General features: G+C 45.1%; 1 protein-coding gene across 2 annotated transcripts in view; it reads left to right on the plus strand.

The window, feature by feature from the left end:
• LOC115098164 (niban-like protein 1) overlaps positions 1-24,701 on the plus strand; it is a 165,686-nt gene that overhangs the window by 12,023 nt on the left and 128,962 nt on the right. The window contains exon 1 of one of the 2 annotated variants that reach the window (XM_029614546.1): positions 416-449. The exons of the other annotated variant lie outside the window; for it this stretch is intronic. Within the exon in view, the coding sequence (XP_029470406.1) occupies positions 431-449 (19 nt within the window). The 5' untranslated portion in view covers positions 416-430. Of the gene's footprint in view, positions 1-415; positions 450-24,701 lie in introns of those variants that run through there. 2 annotated transcript variants of the gene reach the window in all.

The following is a 24,701-nucleotide window of genomic DNA, read 5'->3' on the forward strand; positions in this document are numbered from 1 at the left end:
TTTTTTTTTTTTTTTTTTTTTTTCGTGGGAGTCTTGGTGTCTGCTACAGAGATGGTTCCGCTCTGTTATTTGAATATAGTTGGCTTAATTCCCAGATTAGGTCTAAACTCTTTTTAGTTGAGCATGAATAGGGAAGTCTGACATTGTTTTGGATGATCAAATCTAGACAGGTGCAAGAGCTTGAATCAGGGAGGTGGCTCCTAACCCAGTGAGACTAATTCATAGTGAGTGATCTGCACCCACAATGGCACAGTCTGCTTAGGGGCTTTGATCTCAAGTGCATGTATGAGCATGCCCTGGAAACTTAACTGTGTGTTTGCCTCCACAATGTCTCAAAATTTAGATTAATCTCAACCTCGTGAGAATTGGATCAGACAGTGTGGTTACGGGAAGCTGTTTCAGTGAAGAAAGTTGCACAAGGAGTGTTGCCATGATCCAAGAGATTCAAGGTAATGATGGGTGGAACAAAATCTGGCCAGCATGTGAGTTCTCACTGTGGGAAATAAAAATGAGTGGAGGAAGCCTGACCAGGAGAAAGGGAGCTCAAGACAGGTCTTCAATCTCAGTGGGGCACCCTGGCCATGGACCTGATGGCATCTGCCCACAACATGAAGCTACTAAGGACAAGGTGACAACTGCAGAAGTATTGGTGCATGATGGAATGAAATCCCTTCTGTATCTTTAACCTCCTTGGGCAATGCTACCTTGTTGTTAACAGATAAGATCTTGAGAAATAGAAGTAATGATTATGGTACTTTTTGTAGTTGAAGGTCTTGGTTTCCACAGGTGCTGGATCTGAAGATGGAGCAACTCTAAATTGCCAGGCATTGTAAAATCAATGCACCTATTCCTGATTCTAAGCTCTAGTTATTTTGAAACTGAAGGCTGAGAGGAGTACCCTGAGGTATAGTCTGAGAGGGAGGGCTTCCACCAACAAAGCCTATTCTGCTAGTTAAAGCCAGTGTTTCCTTTCCAGGTTTTGCTTTACCAGAGGTCAGTCACTGGGTCTGTACAGATGCCCGGTGTACAGGCCTTGGAGTCTGGTCTAGCCACAGCTTCCTGATGCTGTTCAACTTTTTTTTTTTTTTTTTTTCTCTCCTGGTCCTTCCTGAGAGACCACGCTGATTATTGATCAACTTAAATTTACCTCCGTCAACTAGGCAGTGGATAATCTTCTCCTTTCTGCTTTTTCTCTGGCATGGACTAGTTACCAGCTGAGCCAGAGAGCACAAATGTTTTTCCCTGCAAGATTGTAAAAAAAAACAAACCCAAAAAAACTCTGCCATATGCTAAAGAGTTGTGTGGGAAGTTTATACTGCTTGGAGTACCAATGTTTAACTTTTTTAAATGGAGCAAAATTCAGCTGTAAGTGTAACAACCCTTGTAATTTTACAAATTGCAGTGAATGTATTTTTCCTCTGCCTCCCTCATCTTGAAGATACAGACCTGCCTTGTGCAACATTCTGTGGCCTCTCTGTTTACCTTTTTCAGTTTCAAAACTGTTCCCTTCTTGGCCTCCTCTTCATGTACAAACAAGTCATTCCTCTGAGAAGCCTCCGTGATCTAATGAATGGTGTATGTATGTGTCTTTTGTAGAAAGGAGGGGTGTGTCTGTATAAATTTGTGAACCAAAATGTTTAAAACACACAGTAATGCAACCTCATAAACCATACCTGTGTGGGAGGCCAGCACACCATGAGTATCGGATGGCTTTGTTGTTTGCTTCCCTTTGCACCAACGTAAACAGTTTTTTACACTCAGCATGCATGTTCTTTGTTTTTGCATGCTGTTCACGACCGTGTACTATTTAAAATAGTAAAGTTGCACTTATGACAAATCACTGAGATGCCCTGGTAGGGTACATAGGTTTGTGTGCGTTTTGGAAAGCAAGCTACATACTGAAATAGGTTGCTACTAAAATCCAAGGGAACAGTATCTGCTTAGTAGAGATGAAATCCCTGGTTGAAAAGGCTCAGAGTAAACATGATATGTAACCAAATAGATCTTTTGGGTTGCAGTTGCTGAGAGCTTGGTTTTGCACTGGGCATCTCGGGAGAAGTGAGTTTGGAGACCCTGATGTGTAAGCGGTTGGCCATGTGAACATAATACTGGAAGGTAGATTTGAGGCAGCTTTTCAGTAACTCTTTTGGTGTGGATGGGTGGTTGGCGCACAGGGCTGGGACTGTAAACAGCCTGAAGCGCCGCAGGAGTTTCTGTCAGCTCTGTGTCATCTGGAGCCTGCAGTCTTTGATTACCTGCCCTCCATAACACAAACTGTCAGGCAGGCAGAGTTCGTTCATCTGGATGCGCTGTCTCTTGCTGTGAGGGCTCTCTCGCCCCGCCCCCTCTGACATCATCCGGGGCGACAGCATAAATGGCCCAAAGTGCCATTGGAGGCACCACATGCCGGGGGATTGTGTGACAGAAGGGCGTGCCCCCTTTGTGCACGTACCAGTTTATCAGCATATCTCTCCTCTCTAAATGTAGCTTATTTTTTATGTTTAAGCTCTTGCCCATCTTGTTAGCTGCTGCTGTCTGCCTGACTCTTTTTTTTTTTTTTTTTTTGGTGTGTTCTGTAACCCTTGCTTTATTTCTTTACCCCCTACTGCACTTTCCATATACCCTATACTCTGGTCTGATCACTTACTCATCCTCCTCTCCATTAACTTTAAGACAGCATTCCCTTCTCCAACACTAATAAGGAAGTACAAAAACATTTTGAAGCTTTCCTACCTAACATGCCCTTAACAATTAAATCTGATGTAAATAGTACTGCATCAGCGTGGAACTCTTCAATCAACGCTACTCTTAACGCTATTGCTCCCTGGTACTCTGCCTCTCTCCGAACCACGAACGTCACTTGCAAAAACAGTGCACATCCTCCACCAAAAATTCATTCTTCTGCTGTTTAAGAAAATACAAAAAAGAAACAGATACCACAAAAAAAAGTTACTCACAAAATAACTGCCGCTAATGGAAATCCTTTGGTTCTTTTTAACATTGTCTATCTTTTTTTGAGGGTGGGAATTACTATGGTAATTTTGTCAGTAGCAAGCTGTCTTTAGTTGTATTGTAAGCTTTGTGTGTGGGGTTTTTTAATGACTTTTTTTTTCATAGTTGTGTATATTGCTAATGTGTTGATATCTAGTCATTGACACAGAGATTGTATTGCTGTGTTTTTGTCTGCTGCTTTGACATGTCTGATATGATTTAGCAGTCTAAACGATTAAATCGCTGGAGGCAGCAGAGGAGGGTAGGCTGTGTCCGCATGGAATATATTTATCTCCTTTAGACACTCCTTAGAGTCGGGTGTAGATTATGGACCCCCTTGATCTCTGTGGTCTGACTATGAACATTTTAATTAGTTAAGTAGATCAGAGGTCTCTTTTGACAAGTAAACATTGTTATGACAATTGATCTCATGGAAAATTCCCAAAATGCAACACATGAAAGGCCACAGCAGAAAGAAGGAAGATTACTCATGGATGGGAAGAATGAAATGTCAGTCTTGACCTTGGCATGATGAGGCTGCTTTATCTTGTCACATCAGGGGGTGTTGCGGTCTCTTCCTGTGAAAACCTCCTTGCCACCAGGGAAGAAAGAGAACCAGCTCCAGTTATTTCTTTAAAAAGTGGAATCTTTACGTGATAAGCTTGTGGAGCTAGGAGGCTTGGACTCAGCTGGTGACTAAGGGGTCAATCTTTATCATCTTTAACCAACCCCAGGAGGCCTCTAAAGTACACTTCTGTTGATACAATTATCTGGATATTTAGCAGTATTTATCCAGCTACACTGTGGCTGAATATCTAGCTAAATCTTTCCATACAGACCTTATTCCGGTGGATTTAGGACAGCTATGTATGTGAACCAAGTTGTTTGCGCTACCCAGTTAAACCTAAAAAGCCTGATCTGGTTAAACTTCGTTTAGTTACTGATTTTACCTGCACAAGCATAATCGAGTAAATTTGTGTGGGGGTGAGGGGACTTTTGAACTGCTGAGATTTACCTGGCTTTATTTTATTTAAAAACATTTATATACCGCTATTTGGATACAACCATCATAACTGTTTACAATCTTTACAAATATCAAACTAATGACAAACTATCTCCAATGACTGTGTGGTTACACTCTACTTTCTTAAAAATTTAAACAAATTAAAAGTAAAAACAGAATAAACAAATTCATTTGGACATTCATATCATTACTTGATGCTCACTACTTGCTCCATGTTACCATAACTATATAGTCTTATTACTTCTCACTATTTTCTGTGCCAAAAGCTTGCCTATATAACCATGTTTTGATTTTTTTTTTTCTTAAATTGTGCTGTGTTTTAGTCAGGTGTTATATTTATTTATTTTTTTAATATTGGCACTAGTTTGCCAGATAAGTTTATCTGGCTAATTAGCATAGCTGCATACAGACCTGGAGGTATTCTCCCCCCCCCCCCCCCCCTTCCCCTTTGCATGATGTATGGGGTTGTTAGTGCAGCTTTCCTCTAATGTAACTTACAAACAGCAGAAGAATCGGGTCACTCTTACTGTAAATCTCCTACCTTGCTCCCTTTTATCAAGTCTGACGCACTTTGGTGAAGGTCATGACCAGTGTGTTTGTGTTTGGTTTTTTTTTTCTGGTGCAGCGACATTATTAAGAATTTGGTGATTAGGGCTTTGATAGGCACAAGGTTGCGAGAGCATGTGTCACCAGTTTCATATGCTCTCTGGGTAATAATTCTCTAATTCTGGTTTAGCTGAATTCTAAAGATTTATAAATGCCCTCTGGTATTAAGAATGCAGGGATGAAATTTGCTGGCTGGCTGTATCTCTTTCACTAGGTGAGGTTGGCCAAAACATATGAAAGGACTTTCAGTTGTTGAACCACATTTGTGGAACTCTTCTTAGATGCGCTAAGAAGTGAAGCCATTTAAAAATTAAAAAAAACAAAAAACAAAAACTCAACCTTATCAGCATTAAATCTGTGTCTAAATATGATGTGACAGCTTTTTTTTTTTTTTTATATTCGTGGTTTTCTATTTTAATAGATTACATATATCTGTACCCAATGTTGCCTATTATCAGTTTGCATGTTTTAAGTGCACCAAGAAAAGGAAAATAGAATGATGTTTCTAAGAACACTGTGCATAGATTTGTACACAGCTTCTAAAATGTTGCACATGAGAACTTTTTTTTTTTTTTGTGCACATACTCCACAAAATAGTATAATGGTTGTACCCTGTCTAGAAAAATGGATAGAGTGGGTTAAAATGTTTTAAAGAGACTTTGATTAAAAAATTGTTTAAAACAAAACCTGAAAGGTGCACCTACAAAGGTTGAGTATGCAACATGTGTGGACATTTCTTAAAAGAAAATCTTAGAAGTGCAGTCTAGATGTATTCCATGCATTTAAAGGTGGAAGGAAGGTCAAACGATTGCTGGCATGGCTTAAAAAGTGAGGTGAAAGAGGCTATTTTAGAAAAAAGATCTTCATTCAAAAATTGGAAGAAGGATCCATCAGAAGAAAATGGGATTAAGCATTGGCAAGTTAAATGTAAGATCTTGATAAGACAGGCTGAGAGAATTTCAAAAGAAGTTGGCCCTAGAGGCAAAAACTCATAATAAAAACGTTCTAAAATATATCCGAAGCAGAAAGCTTTCAAGAAAGTTGGTTGGACCGTTAGATCGAGTGATTAAAGGGTACTTATTTATTTAAATGCTTTTTTTTATACCGAAGTTTAGCTAGCTGCCTTCACTCCGGTTTACAGATATAACAACTTGTACATTTTGTCAACAATTGATACAAACAGGGTATAACTGGAATCAAACTGGGTAATGATCATCAAATTGGTTGAACTTATGTAAATTAATATCAGCTTTAGGGGTGGGTTAATTACATCATTTGAATTGTTAACACTGAAGGGAGAAATTAACTTGTAACGGCGAAAGGTGGATGTCAATGCTTGATTTACCTGGGAGAAACTAAAATTTAAAGGTCTGTGGATAAATATATAGTAATCATTCTTGTCATTGAGCTGTCGAGCTTAAACTATCTCTATAATAGTTTTTTTTAAAGGGATGAATAAACACGTGGACAAAGGTGAATTGGTAGATGTGGTGTATTTTGGATTTTCAGAGGCTTCTAAGAAAACTAAAAAGTCCTGGGCTAGGAGGTGATGTCCTTTTGTGGATTGCAAACTGGTTAAAAGACAGGAAACAGTAGGATTGAATGGTCTGTTTTCACAGTAGAGTGCTTTGGGGATCTGTACTTGGACCAGTGCTTTTCAATATATTTATAAATGATCTGGAGAGAGGTATGACGAGTGAGGTGATCAAAGTTGCGGATGACACAAAATTATGCAGAGAAGTTAAATTTCAAGCAGATTGTGTTTAATTACAGAAGGACTTTGAGACTGGAAGATTGGACTTCCAAATGGTAGATGAAATTTAATGTGGACAAGTGCAAGGTGACGCATATAGGGAAAAATAACCCTTGATTATAGAACCTAATGTTGGTAACTACCTTAGGAGTTAGCACCCAGGAAAGGGATCTAGGCATGATAGTGGATATTACATTGATATTGTTGGCTCAGTGTGCTGTGGTGGTCAAAAAAGCAAACCATGTTGGGAATGACAAACAAAATAGATATCAAAATGCCTCTGTACCACTCCACCGTGAGACTGCACCTCATACTGTGTGCAGTTCTAGTCGCCACATCTCAAAGATATAGTTGCACTGGAGAAAGTGCAGAGAAGGGCAACCAACCAAAATGATAAAGCGCATGGAACAGCTCCCCTATGAGGAAAGCCTAAAGAAGTTAGGTCTGGTCAGTTTGGAGAAGAGACAATTAAGGGAGGATATGATAGAGGCATACAAAATCATGAAAGGACTTGAACAGGTTAATGGAAATCTATTATCTGAGAGAATAACCGGACTAGGGGCACTCCATGAAGTTAGCAAGTAGCTCATTTAAAACAAATCAAAGAATTCTTTTTCAATCGGTGCATAGTTAAGTCCTGGAATTCATTGCCAGAGGATGTGGTTGAGGCAGTTAGCATTAGGGCAGTTAGGGTAACTGGGTTTAAAAAAGGTTTGTATATTTTCCTAGAAGAAAAATCCATAAACTGCTATTAAATTAATGTTTGGGTGCTTGCCAGATACTTGTAGCCTGGATTGGCCACTGTTGGAAACAGGATGCTGAGCTTGATGGACCCTTGGTCTGACCCAAAATGGCATATCTTACGTTTTTATGAATGTGGGATGCTATCAAGTTTTTTGGGGGTTTTTTTTTTTTTTTTTATAGTCTTGTCTATTCATATTTGAGGCTTCAGCTTTCCTTGTAGTTGGCCACCATTGATGTATTCAGTGTCATTTAGACTTTGATGCTCTTTTATTGCCATTCTGTTCTCTCTCCGTGATGTTAGTCAGTGTGATTAGAATGTATAGCCTGGATCTATTAGTGACTAGGTTGGTAGTTTTTGAGGGATGTTACTTTGAAAGACTTGAGATGATAAATGATTGAACAATGGATGCTCCATCAGGGCCAGGGATCTTCTTTAACCTGGTTTCTAGGTCTCTTGTTACTTTGGACTCTTCTGATTATGTTGGGTAGCCATTTTGTTTTTCCATGGTACGCTAAAGGATTCAACTATATTTCTCCAGAACTTTTGAGTTTCATCTTTGGTGGTCTAACAGTACTAATGTTCTTCCCCTAGTTCTCTGTAGAACTGCTTTTGGGTTCTCTCTAAATGGTTTTTATTTTGGTGTTTCATTTCGTTTTTTTTCTTCTTGGCAGCTTTTGTACTCCCCGGTATTCATCTAGTTCTTTTTGTAATGAAATAGGTCTTTCACTATCCCATTGGGCAACTCTTGGAGGTGATCTCCCCCACATTAGTCTGTCATCTCTCTATCACTTTCTTCCTAACTCTCAGGCCGATACAGTGCAGAGCGTACAACCCCCCCCCCCCCCCAAAAAAAAACAAAACAAAACTAATAGCGCCCGCAACATGCAAATGCATGTTAATGGCGCTATTAATTATTTCCGTGCGATTCACTAAGTAAAATGTGCAGCCAAGCAAAGGTAGGCGTTAATTTCTGCTGGCACCGGGAAAGTGTACAGAAAAGCAGTAAAAACTGCTTTTCTGTATACCCTCCGACTTAATATCATGGCGATATTAAGTCGGAAGTCCCAAAGGGGGAAAAAAAAAAGTAAATCGGCTCGTGGGTTGAAAACCGGATGCTCAAATTTGCCAGCGTCCGGTTTCCGAACCCATGGCTGTCAGCGGGTTTGAGAACGGACGCCGGCAAAATTGAGCATCTGAGGTCAAACTCGCTGACAGCCACCGCTCCTGTCCAAAAAAGCGTCGCTAGGGACACACTAGTGTCCCTAGCGCCTCTTTTTACCACGGGCCCTCATTTAAATACTGAATCACGCGCACAGTGGCCTGTGCATGCGCCGGGAGAGCGGGCGCTCGTCTGCTCTCCTGCGACTTTTACTGAATCAGCCTGTCTCTTGGTGAGAGAGATGGAGACTGGATGTTGTGTTGACATGCTACTTTGCTCTTTTTGACTGAAATTTGTGAAAAGAGTAGTTGGAGAAGATGGGGCTTCTAATATAATTCCTGGCATCAGCTTTTGTGGGGAAGTTTGGCTGGAACTGAAAGAACTTGGACAGTCCCTTACAAGCTTGTATGTCTCCTCATTCTCCACCTGCAGCTGCTTCATACAGGAAATAGTATAAGTATTAATGTGCAAGTATTTTGTATGGGAGAGCACACAACTTGGCTTATCTGGGTCCCAGCTGGGGAATACTGAAGGAGTGTTAGGCATGGGAGCTCATGGTTCCTTTAGTGTCATCCTCTCCCAGTAATTCACTGTAAGCAGTGACTTTGGGGGAACTTTGCTATTTCCTTAAACTGGATTAACTTCAGCTGGCCCTAGAAACCAGTTTCATAGTTTACTCTGATTTCTTCTTCAAGCAGGAAGCATCAAGTGACCTGATCTCTCGTGCTGTCTCCTGTTCAGTGACTTATTTAGGATGTTGCCACCCCTAGGCACAGTGGGTGCTATCACCCCTGCTCCTCAGCTAAGGCTGGACAATAGGGAGTAGAAGGTCTAAGGTACAGTACATCAGTGTTTTGTGCAGCAGCTCGGGGTAGTCTGTTGCAAAAATTAGAAAATTATGACATAAGTTGGCAAGCATTTAATCTTTTTATGTTCTAAAAGCCTTGCTTGTGTCTTTATAGTTTTTCCTTTTATTGGGTGAAGACATAGGATCTCAAGTGTCAACACAGGGGGGAGATATCAAGGATGGGGAGAGGAAGGGAGGAGGATAAGGAATGTGGTAAGGAGAGGGATGGGGAAGTTCTAGGATTCAGGAAGGGTTGGGGAATGCATTTCAGGATCTGGGGGATAAAATCTGAGCTTAAGGGAGGGAGGATCCAAATTAAGTAGAGGCTGGAGGAGGGCGGTGTTTTGCCATACAAGGGGGAGCAGGACTGGAGTATCTCCTCTCTAAACTCTCACCTAGTATGACACACACACAGACCTGTGCCTTCAGCCAATCCCTCTTCTCATCCCCAGCCTCTCTTCATCCTCCTGTGATCTCCTCCACTCAGCCCTTCCTAAAAGCCCCAGAATTACTCACCTTTGCTCTGCCTGCTGCAGGTTCACCCCCCTCTTGTGCACCCTGCTTAGGAGGGGACGGGCTAGATAAGGAAGCAGAGGGCCGTTCTCTGCTGAGTGAGATTCAGTACAGCTGAAAGGCAGCAAATATTCAGCCAGCCAATTGTCACCTAAACGTTTTGCTGTCCTAGGCACAGGCCTAGTGTGCTTGTTGACAAATCCAGGCCTTCTCTTGTCAGTTTCCACTCGACGGTGTTCTGGTGAACTTCAGAAGGTCATGATGACAAAGGAAGGGCCTTGAGTGAAGTAGGAGCTCTGAGGTTCAGAAGTGTACAAGCTGCCATTTAAGAAAAAAAAAAAAGTGAGAGAAGGAACACTATTTTATTTATTTTTATAAGGCTAGTGATGAGCTCTATACACTGAAACATGAGAGGCTTTCTATTACTGAGTTCAGGGAACTTGTTGGCAATGAAACTTGCATTCCTGCCTTGGATCTGAACAATGAACACGACACCCTGTAATTGAAAGTAGCAGATAAAACCCAAGATAGGGAGGATGTTCAGAGAGCTGGAACTCCCTCACCCTGTATCTTCAGGGTTTTATGAAATGTGCTTGTGTGTGTTGTTGGTCTGGCACTAGAACCACAAGGCATCCCCTTGTTTCCATGGTGATGGCGCTAAGCTGAAAATGAATTTGCAGCCTGAGTGTAGGGGGCTTGAGAGAGAAGTTCCCCAGGACCCACCAGACTAAGATGAGGTAGAACTGTAGATTTGCTGCAATCCAAATGCCTTGGAGAAGAAACTTGCAGCCCCCTCGGCTTTCTGCTATTCGTAAGCCAACAAAGTTTTCACCCTCTCCTCGGCCTGAGCTGAGCAGCATCTGCTGGCCAGGTAAGGGGAGCTCCAGACCCCTGCTGTACACGGAGACAAATTTCAGGACACAATCTTTGTTCCTGTGTGCCACACTTCTACCTAAAGAAATAAATGCAGACCACTCGGAACAGTAACCCTGGGACCCCCTGCCATTTCAACACCTACATGATTCCTTAAATGGAACTTGTGCCCCCCTGTAACCAGGACATGGGGTGGCTACATGAGTAAAGTCCTGTTTACAAATGTTTGCCCCACAAAAAACAAATTGGGGGGGGAGGGGGTGGGACATCAGGCCCTAAATGTGAATTGGAAAACCTGGCTTTTAGAAGTGGTTAAAATATATATCTTCTGGGATGTGAACCAAAAGTCTTACTTTTGTGACTGGCTTTCTGCTTTACTTGCTGGCAAAAGTCAAACTGCCCAGCTAGAAGGGGCTACTTTGGCCTGTTTTTTGTCAAATTAAGGCAGCATATTTTGCCAAGAATTTTTAATCTCATTTCAGTAGGATATTTTTCTGGAAACGTATTCCTAGAACGTGATGGTAGGTAAAGGCCACATGATTCATGTTGTCTGCTTGGTGTCCCTTCTACTGCATCTCTGCAGGCCCTCCTTGATCTCAGCTCTCGCCACCATTGGCAATATCTGTGCCTGATCCATGCTTTCTTGTATTTTTTTTTTGTTTCAAGAATAGAAGTTAATTTTCCTGACTGATTGTAACAGGGACCAGTTTGTCAGTCGTTTTGCTCTCTGCTGTTGTTTTCCCCATGCACCTCCTGTACTTCTGCTGAAGAACTGCCCGGCTAGCCCTCCTGTAACTTCGTGTGCCTTGTTCTTTCCTTCCGCCAGCAAATAGGCACCTGTGCACTTCTTCATCTGGTTCTTGCCATTTTTTTTTTTGGTCTAGTTTCTGTATCTGGCAGTGCGGAAGATGAGAGAACCAGAGCACAAGGCAGTGTCACCTCCACACCGCACTGCACCGGGTGTCCTGGCACAGTGCAGTCCATGTTCTGCTTTAGTAAGAGTGGAATGTATCCGCCTGCAGCGCTGCACGCGCCCAGCCCTCTTCCTCGCGGCACTGTGTGGCCGGAGTTGGGGGTAGGAGGGGCAGAGGGAGTTGGGATACTTCTACCTAAGCGTGAATGTCATTTCTAACATGCACTCCGGAGCTCTGCAAAGCCAAGAGACTGCCCAGCAGCGCCTGGGGCTTATTTCTAATCCTCTCTTTAACTTGGACATTCTTGACCTTTAGGACCTGGGCAGTGGCCTCCCATGTTGTTGTGCTAGCAAAGGCTTGTTTGTGCCCTTGTGCGTTCCTGGTTGGCTGGGGGGAGGGAGAAGAGTGTAGGTACCTTGCTTTCAGGGACAGGGCAGTTTTAAAGCAGCCAGTACATCTGTATTCCTCCTTATGCTTTCTTTATAGATTTTAACCTTGGGTCCCCTCATGGATTTTTATTTTTTTTTTGTTATATTTTCACCTCCTTCTTGAAGTAGGTGTGTGTGTACGTATGTATTGTAAACCGTTGTGATTTCAAATCGGAATGACTGCATATAAAAGCGTTAATGCTGTTATCTAAATACATTTATTTGTTTAAAAAGAGGTTTCTGGTGGTAATGCTGCTAAATGCCTCACGAGTGTAGGATATTCTTTTCTTCTCTGGTGCGTGGTTTCCACTCACATTTCTGCTGTGTCCTTCTAAATATTCTAATCCTTTGCCGGCATTGTCCACAGCCCTGTGGCCAGTTGGGCGACAGATTTGTGATTTGGTTGATTTTTTGCAGTTCCAATATGCTGGAAGGGTTCATGATGTACCGCACAACATATCCCTCGCCCCACTCGGGTTCCTGATCTCTGGCCTGCTTTTCACCCTGGTTAACTTCTACCACTGGCAAGCGCTTTTTAAACTACTAAAAATGGGCAAAAAATGTAGTCGTGTGCTTGTTTGTCATTTTCTTTAATGTATTTTGGGAAGTCTGTTTCTCAGCTATTTCTGCTTTTTGGCTCATTTACTCTGCTTTGACTATTTAAAAAAAAAAAAAAAAAAAAATGAGGACAATGCGAGGGGTGAGGTGGGAAGCATGGTGTCTGTTGCATTAGAGAGGTGCACTCTTTTGCACTTCCATAGCTGCAGAGCAGGGTTTTTTTTTAACTTAAGGCCTTAATGCCTGTAGGCCATGATGTGTTTATTTATATATATATAATAGTCTACCATTGATCCTGATGGCAGCAGCAGGTTGTGAAAACCTGGGTCAGGAACAAAACTTACCTGTGCTTCCCAAGTCCCTCCTTCCTGTATGGAAGCCAGGAGGTGGTGGACCCTGTGATCATGTATGAGCTCTGTCCCTTGCCCACATTCCTTCACAACCTCCTGCCAGTTAGGTCCAGTTCTGGCCTGCCTGCGGAGCCTGATGCACTAAGGCTTCTCATTTTATGTTTGTGGAAAAAGTGCTTAGTATGTAGGCTCCAGTAAGAGAGAAGGTCTTGGGGGGGGGGGGGGGGGGGGGGAGAAGTGCAGCCCATCAAGTTGAATATTTAGTTGGTCCAAGTGGCCAGATAACTTTGACATCTCCTGCTTCAGTCTCACTCTAACGCATGACTCTACTGGTTAAGAAAAAAAAGCAAAATTACAGAGCAAAAAAAGGAAAAATGTTCAGATAAAGATTTGTGCTGATTATGCACTTGCATGTTTCTGATATTGACAGGGAATCATTCACTTTTCCTCTTAAATCTAATCAAATACCAGATGCTGATCTTTCCTTGCTATTCTCCTTCTTGCGTATTGGGGTGTTGGAGGCTCCTTCTCTGCATTCACACATCTTGGCAGGACTGCGCCCTTCTGACCTTGTGCCAAAATCCGAGATTCCACAAATATTTTCTTCCTAACCTGTTTTCATGAGGCATATGATCAGGAAAGCGCAGTCGCTTTAATCTTAAGCACACAGACCGTTGCAGACATTGGCAATGCCAAGGTAGAATTCAAGGAGCTTGTTGGCTTTGGAGAAACTGGAATGCTTTGCAAGTTGCGATCCCTTAACAGAAGGAGGGGGAGTAACCTGCACAGCGCGGCAGTCGCTACTGCCTCGAACAGAAATTATGGGGGTAACCTTGCATGGAGTGGCAGTTGCAGACTGGACAGACTATTTGGTCTTTATCTGCCATCATTTTATTATGCTACTATCCCTTTTTTTTTTGTTTTTGTTTTTATGAGATCAATGTAAGAATTCTCCAAAGATATGATATGGAGAAGCTTGTAAGACCAAATATGTGCACCCACCCCCCTTTCGGGGGGAAAAGTAGAGAGGAGGTGAACTGGAGGTGGATAAACTCAATCTGTACTTATCCTGCTCTATAGGGGTATTTGCCTTGTCCTGGAGGAGGACCTCTGGCCCTGACCTGCGTGGTCTTACCAGGATACATGTTCTTATATTCATTTATTTTAGTACTTTCTTGTGTTTATAGCTTTTCTAGAATTCCCAATGGAACTTGAGCGTGGAAGAGTTGGGGTTTTTTTTTTTTTGAGGTGTGGTTTGTTTTTTTGTTTGCTGTAATGTGGTTTTCACTCTAATGGTGGATTCAGCATTATCCTCTGCACATGTGGCAGATGTGTATGATGTAAGAGAGAGGAGGGTTAAATGGCGGAAAGACACATGGAATCTGGTTTTACACTTTTTTTCTTTTTTTGGCTCGGCTGTTTCTCTTGAGCTTCGAGCTTAATCGGAACCGGCTTCTACTGGGCAATGTTGCCTTGAGCTTTCTTGTGCAACTGATCTTCCCTAGTCCAGCCATTTCAGTGACAGTCCTTATCTGAGAGCAGAAGACTGCAGCTCTTTCCAGTGTTTGTCTACTTTTAAGCAATAGTTGGGATTCCCTCTCCTAAGACTTTTATTGCTGCCTCTGCAGCATCTCCTAGCCCTGACTAGGCTAAGGAGTGAAAGCTGGGCCTGGGAATTGAACACCTCCTTGCCGCTGGGCAGAATATGGTAGGTTTGCCAACTGGCTTCAGATTTTTAGAACAGGTTGATCCTGTCCTGGTTTTACATCACTGCCTGCATGGTGTCCCCATTGATTTCCCTAAGATGCAAGACTAAACTCTGTACAGACAGTGAGGTAAAACCAGGACTGAATCAACCTGCCCTGAATCTATTTGGTAAACCTAGAACATGGGGGACCTTAAAAGTACTGGAGCTCAGATGTCTTAAGCTTGCAAAAGTGATTTTAGGGAGACTGAATGAAGAGGTGATAGGGCCAGCAAGCAGGCTATACCCTTCCTCTTCCCAAACAACCAAAAACCACAAAGCTATCATTTAACTTTTTAAATACTAAGTTGAGAACATATAGAGCTGACACGAACAGTGCTATGAGTTCTTGCATGCTGTGCAGTCGGTGCCCCCATAAAGCTCTGCTGCACTTGATGAGACACTCTCTGCAGAAAATTATTTAAGCTTGCATCATATCACTGTATAAAAAAGAATAAACTGTACATAGAACACACTAACTTATTGGTCCCATGCCGTCTTGGGATTTGCTTAACAGATTTTTTTTAAAAATGTATTGTAGATTGCACATCCTGGATCCATTTGGGAAAAAGGGACCTGTCTCTATTGTGCCATCCCAAAAAGGGACTATTATGGTCTCAATCTTATGTAGGATATCTTGTTTGGATAATTCTTATGTTGCTACAATAAAATCTCTCCCAGCCTACAAAGAAAAGAGATGTGAAACTTGGAGATCGGGCTAGATTTACCCTTATCCTAACATTCAGGCAACTTACCCAAAGCCATACTAGCATCTGTATACGCAAGCTGAAATTATGACCTGCTTAGGGCAGGCATTATACCCATGTATGTGGTTTCTCTTCCCTTTATAAATATTACTGAGAAAATGAAAAGTCCTACATAAACTTGGCACAGCTAGCTCAACGATTTTCAATCCGACAAAAACTAAGCACACTTAGAAATCAGGGCACAAAGCGGGATGTTCGAATACCTGCCAACTCTCTCTCTTCTCCCCGCCCCCAGCATTCTGCATGGACCCAGGTGAAAGAAATTGTACCAGACTGTCTACAAATGAGGAATAAGTGGGTAAAAACCACAATGTAGTAGTCCTTGCACCTGTGTTGGAGGTGTGTTTAACTTAGACATGCTTTAGTTTGATTTCATGGAATTCTCTTCCTGTCACTGGCCTTCCACCTGTTGTAGGATTCCTTTAACTTTAATCCCTGTTTATTGTATTTGATGTATTACTTTCTTATTTTACATTGCTTTGATTTATGTAAGAAAAGCAACTTCATTCATGCATGCTAATACAATCATCAATACTCTAGCCATAGCTTTGGCAATGCTTACAAAGTAACCTAGCAATGATGGCAGATAAAGACCAAATGGTGCCTCCTCATGCAGGCTGTTCCCAAGTGTTATGTTAATGGTAGTAATTGTAGCGCTAGGCAGGTCACTTGATTCCAATATGGGAATAAATTCAGTGGGGAAGGGAGGAGAGAGATCACTTTTATTCCTGGTGATAAAACAGGATTGTTGCGTCTTTGTAAATGGTGGAGGAGGTAAGTCATCTTCTGTTTGCATCTTTGAACCTTAAATTAAGGAGACAGAATTTATTCCTGGCAAGACTCTTCGCAGAAAAGTGTTTTTTTTTTTGCCTTTCACATTAACCTGTAAGAACCTTAGCAGCGAAGATTTGGAGGGCTGGGAGGAGAGAATTTGCTTCAACTTTTTTTTTTTTTCCCTTACTACACATCACAGTGCCACAAATGGGCATGGAGGCGCTTGTGCACCTTCCTGCTGGAGTGAGGGGTATGAGCACCTACAGCAGGATTTGTAGCTCTGGGAAGACCTGGAAAATGCTGATGCCTCACTTAATCTTCGATATTTTATTTATTATTTTTATGTACCGACATTCGATCTCAATCGCGATATCACACCGGTTTTACATTCAGGTACTGTAGGTATTTCTCTATCCCCAGAGGGCTTACAATCTAAGTTTTTGTACCTGAGGCAATGGAGGGTAAAGTGACCTGCCCAAGGTCACAAGGAGCGACAGCAGGACTCAAACCCTGGTCTCCTGGTTCACAGTCCACTGCTCTAACCACTAGGCTATTTCTCCTCCCATTTATTTCTTCCGTTCCTCATCACTGTCTCCCCTTCCCCTCTGCAGCTTTCGCTTCTTTTATCGTCTGTTAACCTCCCTGCACATGCCTGGCCTATCCTGTGTTCCTCTGCACCTATCCCTTCCCTCTCACCTCTCAAACTCTTTCTTTAATAAAAGCTCCATGGGACAGGAAGCAGGTGCTGCTACTAGGACTAAGAAGGGGCAGGACGCCAGCAAAGGGACTGTTTCTGTCCATGGACCTTTTCCACTGCAGTACTAGTGTTGCCACCCTGTTTTGCATGGTGCTTTTTTGTTTTGAAGTCTTGTTTTTCTTGAGACCTAGAGTTTGGATACAAAGCCCGCCTCATTCCCAGGTTTGCAGTACTGTAGCTTGAGAATTTAGCACCCTGTGTTCCTGCTGTCTCCACTTAAGCCAAGTGAATGGCAATGACTCAGTATCTGCCCCTCAAGATTCACCCTAGGCTACCACAGTCCACACCCCACCCTCCCTCAATTCAGATCTGTATTAAATATCCTCCTGAAGCTATTCCACATGACTCTGATCTCTCCTGGGTCTGCAAGCCCGTGTATGTTTGTCTTGCTCTGTAGTGTTTGTTTTCATGCAAATTATCTTTTCCAGAAAGCCATAAACTCTTCTATTAATCAGGCTGATACAGTACGGATGCACTAAAAGAAAAGCATCTCCGTTTTTGGCACCCGTATTTCAACGCATGCACAGCCCCCTCTCTTGGGCGTGTGATACAGCATTCAAATGAGGCGGCGCTAGGGACAATTGCTTGCCCCTAGTGCCTCCTTGGCCCAGGAGAAGTGGCTGTGAGAGGGTTAGGAAAACGGACACTTGTAAAATTGAGCATCTGTTTTCCTAACCTGACCCACTGGCATGCGTTTTTTTTTTTTTTTTTTTTTTAACCTTTTGGTTCCTCTGACTTAATATCGCCATGCATTTGTATGTGATGAGCGCTATTAGTTTTGGGGGGTGGGTGGGGGGGTTGAAGTGCATATTGGACCCGCTAAATCCCCGTTTTTCCTAGCGTGTAGCAGATGGACTCAGGACCAATGGGCATAGTGTACTCCTGTTAGCAGTTGGAGACAGATCAGATTTCAATCTGACGTCAGCCCCTAATACATATACCCCTGCAGGAAGTGCAGCTCTTCAGTATTTTCCGTCTCCATAGCAGTTAGGGACTATCTGCACGCTCTCACAGCGTTCGAACAAATTCAAAGAAGAAAATCCAAATTTTAAAGAACAAACCTACCTGAAGACTAGCCCCGCTCTCCTGCAGTGATACCCTAGGGTCCCTCCCCCAGTTGAGATTCCCGAGGTGATTTCAGTGGACCCTCAGAGGTAAGCCTTGGTCTGGCGGCCGAATCGCGGCGAGGACCTAGCCCCCGACCCTCGGGCGTGGCTCAGAGGCAGCGGGTGCATCCTCGAGCGCGGCGGTGAAGGTATTTGCCCTCTTCCCCCCGCAGCTGGAGACCGCCCGGGACGCAACCGGGAAGCGCCGAAGACAAGGTAAGGTAGAAATCTTCTGCTTGAATCCGGTCTCCGAGGATAGAGGAGGAGCACAGGTCGCTGGCCGGGACCAGTGCCACCGGGTTGATCTGCCCTAGCAGGGCCAGGACCTGGTTATTTCCAAGGGTCTACCCACGTGAAGACTGTCTGAGGGGGTCGCCATATTGCCCGCGTGCTCGCCGTCACCATTTTGGCCCTATTCGCTGCTACGCGCACAATTACACGCTTACCTTAAGCGCACCGGCGCGTAAACTTTTATGCACACCAACAGCCATGGCACCTCCAGAAACAGAGATAAAAGCTCAAGGCCTCTGCCCAGCATGCCACATCAGAGCCGCACAAAGCGAGGAGGCCCTGGGAGATCCAGTTCAGGGCCAGTCCCACCCAGGGCAGAGTTCTAGCTCCTCAGGGGATACCCCAGACCTAGCCAGGGGGACCTCCCCACAGACGGGGAACCCCAAGGATCCAGCACCCCTCAGCTTTGACCCAGCTTCGATCTCATGGGTGGAGTTCAAGGGGATTCACACCTTTGTTCAAATGCAAACTGAGCCTCTGGCTGTCCAGCCACATGCTCCGCTGGAGGACCTTCATGCCCCAGACCCTTCAAGACCTAGGCACAGGCTTCCACTACCCAGAAGACCCACCTATGGTTGGTGTTTCACCTTCACGGAGCGGAAGGATGGAGGGCTGCCATCTCCAAAAAAAACCAAAACAAAAAAAAAACAGGGGTGGGTAAGAGTATGGGGCAGGGGTGTGGCCTGCTTGTTGCAGCGGTTGCTACCCCTAATTGAGCTGGACGTTCACTTGGATGCAGATCCGGCGCTGCTCTCTACATTGGTGGAGGGGTGGAGGGGAATTAGGGCTGGAGGGTACTGGAAGCCAATAGTAACAGGTGGGAGAGAGAAAAAGATGGAAAAAAAAAAAGGATAAAGTGCATAGCTTGCTGGGCAGACTGGATGGGCCGTTCGGTCTTCTTCTGCCGTCATTTCTATGTTTCTATGACTCTGACATCTCTGAAGAGGAAGCCGAACCCCTAGAAGAGAGGGAGCTCCCCCTGGTGACAGAGCCTCACCAAACAGACGCTTCTTCACAAAGGACGAGCTCCCAGACCTGGTCAACCAATGCCTGATGGAGCTCGCTGTCCCGGGCCCAGGGACTTCGGGGGAACCTAAACCGAACCCCCTGCTGGAGGGTCTCCGACAGACTTCTCTCTGTTACAAGCAGCACAACAGCTGATTGACCTGGAATGGAGTGCTCCAGATTTCACATTCAAAGGGGGACTAGCCTTGGCACCCCTGGACCCGGCAACCAAAGATCTTCTCGCATGCCCAAGAGTGGATGCCATGGTCTGCGCGGTCTCTAAACGCACCACTATCCCAGTGGAGGGAGGGGCTGCGCTCAAGGATGCACATGACTGATGTCTGGAGTCCATCCGCAAACAGTCATTTGACACAGCCGCTATGTCTCTACAAATTGTGGCCTGCTGCATCATGGTGACACATGCCTGTTTATCACAAACCAGGAACAACACCCCGGGAGAATACATGGAACCAGCTGCTTCCGACCTAGTGCGCACAGCGGCCAGAAGGCAACTCTGGCTCCGAAGCTGGTCGGCCGACGCATCTTCCAAAACACGCCTCACAAGGATGCCCTTCAAAGGATCCCTCCTGTTCGGCAGCGAACTAGAGAAACTGGCCGACAAATGGGGCAAATCCCCATTGCTGCGCCTGCCGGAGGATAAGACGAAGAGAAACCAGCGACCCTTCCCCAGGTCCTCCAGGGGCAGAGGTTCCTAGCGCTTCAATCCTTACAGGAGCAACTCACACCCCCCGCCCTACGGGCAGGAACCAATCCTTTCGGACCAAGCACAACAAGAGGGGAACCAGCTCAGGTGCAGGCCTCAGCCGCACCCCAAAATGAGATTCAGCCGACCCATCCAAGGGAAGAAGCCATAGGGGGCAGTCTAGTCCTATTCTACCGCAGATGGGTCGAGATAACATCGGACAAGTGGGTCCTAGCCATCATTCAGGAGGGATACTACCCTGTTTCCCCGAAAATAAGACCTAGTAGAGGTTTTGCTGAATTGCTAAATATAAGACCTCCCCCGAAAGTAAGACCTAGCAAAGTTTTTATTTGGGAGCATGCCTGTCGCACAGAACACCAGAGCATGCAGCTGTGATTTTTTTACCCTGCAGGATTCAGTTAGTTGTCATCACAAACCAGCATAACAAACTATTCAGAATATAATAAATGTTCATTTTTTTGTTCAACAATATATGTGAATTCTTCTTCATGGAAAAATAAGACATCCCCTGAAAATAAGGCCTAGTGCATCTTTGGTAGCAAAAATTTAATATGACACTCTTATTTTCGGGGAAACACGTACTTGGATTTCCTGCGACCCCCCCCCCCCCCAGACAAGTTCGTGGAGTCCCCCTGCCATGACCCCTTCAAGAGGGCGGCAGTGGAAGCTACATTGTTCAGACTACTGGCCCTTGAGGCCATAACCCCAGTGCCTTCACAGGAAATAAATACTAGACATATTCCATTTATTTTATCGTCCCCAAGAAAGAGGGAACATTCAGACCCATCCTGGACCTAAAGTCTGTCAGCCGCCACCCAGGATTCCCCGCTTCTGCATGGAAACCTTATGATCCGTTATAAGGGCGATACAACCAGGAGAGTTTCCCACATCCCTGGATCTTTCGGAGGCCTACTTGCACATCCCAATTCATCAGGAACACCAGCACTATCTACACTTCAAAGTCCTGAACCGTCACTACCAGTTCCGGGCACTACCCTTCAGGCTAGCCACAGCACCCCGGATGTTCACCAAGGTAATAGTGGTGGTGGCGTCAACACTGAGGAAGGAAGGAATCCTCGTTCACCCTTACCTAGACGATTGGCTGATCAGGGCAGAGTCATAACTCTACTGGAGAGCCTAGGATGGGTGGTCAACACACACAAAAACTCCCTACAGCCCTCACAGTCGCTGGAATACCTAGGAGTCCAATTCGACACCAAAGAGGACCAGATCAGCCTGACCCCCACAAGGAGATCAAAATTGTGGTACCGACTGCAAACCTTACTGGACGATCCTTGTCCCACAGCATGTGATTACCTGCAAGTCCTTGGGCTGATGGCATCCACACTGGAAGTAGTGCCATGGGCAATGGCCCACATGAGGCCTCTACAGCGCTCACTTCTATCACGGTGGAGCCCACTGTCCCAGAACTACACCGTACGTCTATCACTCCCGGGCAGAGTTCGGACCCAGCTATGGTGGTGGCTGCAGGCCGGCCACATGAGCCGGGGATCAAGACTATCCTCCCCAACCTGGACCCTACTCACCACAGATGCGTCTACGGGGATGGGGAGCAAGCACACTGCGAGGAGTTCACCTCCCAAGGGCAGTGGAACGCAGAGGAGGCAGGATGGAATATCAACCGCTTAGAAGCTCAGGCAGTCAGACTAGCCTGCCTGCGGTTCGCTCACAGACTTTGAAACAAAGCGGTCAGAGTAATGTTGGACAACGGCACGACAGTGGCCTACATCAACCGGCAGGGGGGAACCAGGAGCCAACAGGTGTCTCTAGAAATAGACCCCCTGATGGCGTGGGCGGAAGCAAACCTCCAGGAGATATCCGCCATCCACATCGCTGGGAAAGACAACATCACGGCAGACTTCCTCAGCAGGGAAAGTCTAGACCCAGGAGAATGGAGGCTGTTGTCCGCAGCCTTCAAGATGATAGTGAATCAGTGGGGGACACTGGACATGGACCTTCTGGCAAACAGATCCAACGCCCAAGTATCCAGATACTTCAGCCGCAGGCGGGAACCACAGTCCCAAGGGATCAATGCCCTGGCTCCCGGGGACTCTACTATACGCCTTCCCGCCGTGGCCCCTACTGGGCACAATCATTCACAAGATACAACTACACAGGGGGCTAGTTCTTCTGGTGGCTCCAGATTGGCCAAGAAGACCCTGGTACGCAGACATGAGAAGACTGCTGGCAGGGAACCCCCCACACAGGGACCTGCTACAACAAGGTCCTATCCTCCATGAGGACCCAGCTTAATTTTCTCTTACGGTCTGGCCATTGAGAGGGCTCGCCTGAGAGAGAGCGGATACTCGGGGGCGGTAATTGACACACTCCTCCGAGCATGCAAGTTCTCCATATCGCTAACGTACATAAGGATCTGGAGAGTATTTGAAGCCTGGTGCGAAGAAGACATCAAGCCACACTCATTTAAAGTCCCCGTGATCCTGGAATTCTTACAGAACGGACTACAGAAGGGTCTGTCCCTCAACTCCATCAAGGTACAGGTGGCCGCATTGGCATGCTACGGCTCCAAGAGCGAGGACGACAGCATAGCTTCTCACCCGGACGTGTCGCGCTTCCTGAAAAGAGTCAAGCACATTTGCCCACCACTAAAGTGGCCAGTACCTCTGAGGAATCTCAATCTCGTTTTGGATTTCCTAGCGGGAACTGCCTTCAGACCCCTCCGAGGCCTGTCCCTCTGCCTGTTAACCTTTTAAAGACTGTGTTTTTTGCTGGCGGTGTGTTCAGCCCACCACATATCGGAACTACAAGCACTTTCCTGCCGTGAGCCGTTCCTCAGGCTCACTCCGGGGTCCATCCAACTACACACGGTTCCCTCCTTCCTCCCCAAAGTGGTCTCACACTTCCACCTTAACCAGACCATCTTGCTACCAACGCCTGATGGCTTGAATTCGGAAGAAGCCCGTAGTCTGCGCCACCTCAACATTGGCAGACTCCTATCTAGATACCTGGAAATGTCCGAACCTGTACAAAAAACGGACCACCTTTTTTGTCTTTCACAGAGGAAAGAGACAAGGGGAAGCGGTCTCGCGGGCAACCATCACCCGCTGGATCAAGGAAGTCATCAAGGCGGCCTATATAGAAGCTGGCAAGCCACCACCTCTACAGGTCAAGGCCCATTCTACCAGTACCCAGGCAGTATCCTGGGCAGAAACTAGAATGCTGTCACCTGCCGAGATCTGCAGGGCGGCTACATGGTCCTCCATCCATACCTTCTCCAGATTCTACCGTCTGGATGTTCAGGCTCCGGAGGACATGGCATTTGCAAGGGCAATGCTAAGTGGGTCATGGGCAGCTTCCCACCTGGTTCAGGAGTAGCTTTTATACATCCCATTGGTCTTGAGTCCATCTGCTACACGCTAGGAAATGGAGAAATTACTTACCTGATAATTTCGTTTTCCTTAGTGTAGACAGATGGACTCGGCATCCCACCCTTGGCTGCCTTCACGCATGGCCCTTCAAATGATTCAAGGGTAAGCCATGTTTTCATTTACCTAGGGCATCCACCCTGCCGGGTGTCGACGCTTTCCAGTTGAGTAGACTGGCGGTCTCCAGCTATAGTCAATCAACCAGTTCAAGTTAATCAAGTTTTAAGGTTTAACCAAGTTATGAAGTTATTCAAGTTAACCAAATTATTAAGTTAATCAGTCAGTCACACATATATCCACAATGCTTTTCGAGGAGAATACTGAAGAGCTGCACTTCCTGCAGGGGTATATGTACTAGGAGCTGACGTCAGATTGAAATCTGATCCATCTCCAACTGCTATCAGGAGTACACTATACCCATTGGTCCTGAGTCCATCTGCCTACACTAAGGAAAACAAAATTATCAGGTAAGTAATTTCTCCAATTGTGTAAGGGGTTGTTAACGTGCATCCAACCTGGGTTAGTCTGCTCAGCTGAGTGCACTTCACTGTATCAGCCTGATTGTTTCCAGAAGTCACAGAAAGCAGATAAACAGCTGTTTTTAATCCAGCGCAGATGAAAGCCTTCCATTTTTGGGTGGGTTTTGAACATGCTGGGTCAATCAAGGTCTATCCAATCCAGGTTGCAAGTACCTGGCAGATCCCGAAAAGTAGTCCAAGTCCTCTTACTCACTCCCAGGGATAGCAGTGGCTTTCGTTAGTCTACTTGGCTAGTAATGTGCTATGGACTTTTCCTCCAGGAACTTATACAAATCCCTTTTAAGCCTCACTATCAGGCCGATACAGTACAATGCGCTCTGGAGCGCACTGTTTACCTGCCATTGGACGCGCGTTTTCCCTTACCCCTTATTCAGTAAGGGGCAGAAAACGCGCATCCAACCCGCCGAACCTAATAGCGCCCTCAACATGTAAATGCATGTTGACGGCCCTATTAGGTATTCGCGCACGATTCAGAAAGTAAAATGTGCAGCCAAGCCGCACATTTTACTATCAGAAATTAGCACCTAACCAAATGTCCCCCCCACTTTGTTAATCTAAAAAGCTTTAAAAAAAAAAAAGTCTTTTTCCTTTAATTTTGAAAGGAATTGCCATAGCAATGTGGTAGGTGACCTTGATCTGCAGTGAGGGTGCAAGGATGGTGGTGGATATCTGACTAGGTTGGCTTAGATTGTGACAATTTCGGAACATAGCACAAACCATGCTATTATCACAAGTACCTCGACCTCTCATAATCCTTAATGTCATGGGACATCCTTGTCTGTTCTCCATAGGTGGTTTTCTTTTTGTTCACTGTTGTCCTGTTTTC

Source organism: Rhinatrema bivittatum, chromosome 8, assembly GCF_901001135.1.
Source record: "Rhinatrema bivittatum chromosome 8, aRhiBiv1.1, whole genome shotgun sequence".
Taxonomy (NCBI): Eukaryota; Metazoa; Chordata; class Amphibia; order Gymnophiona; family Rhinatrematidae; genus Rhinatrema; species Rhinatrema bivittatum.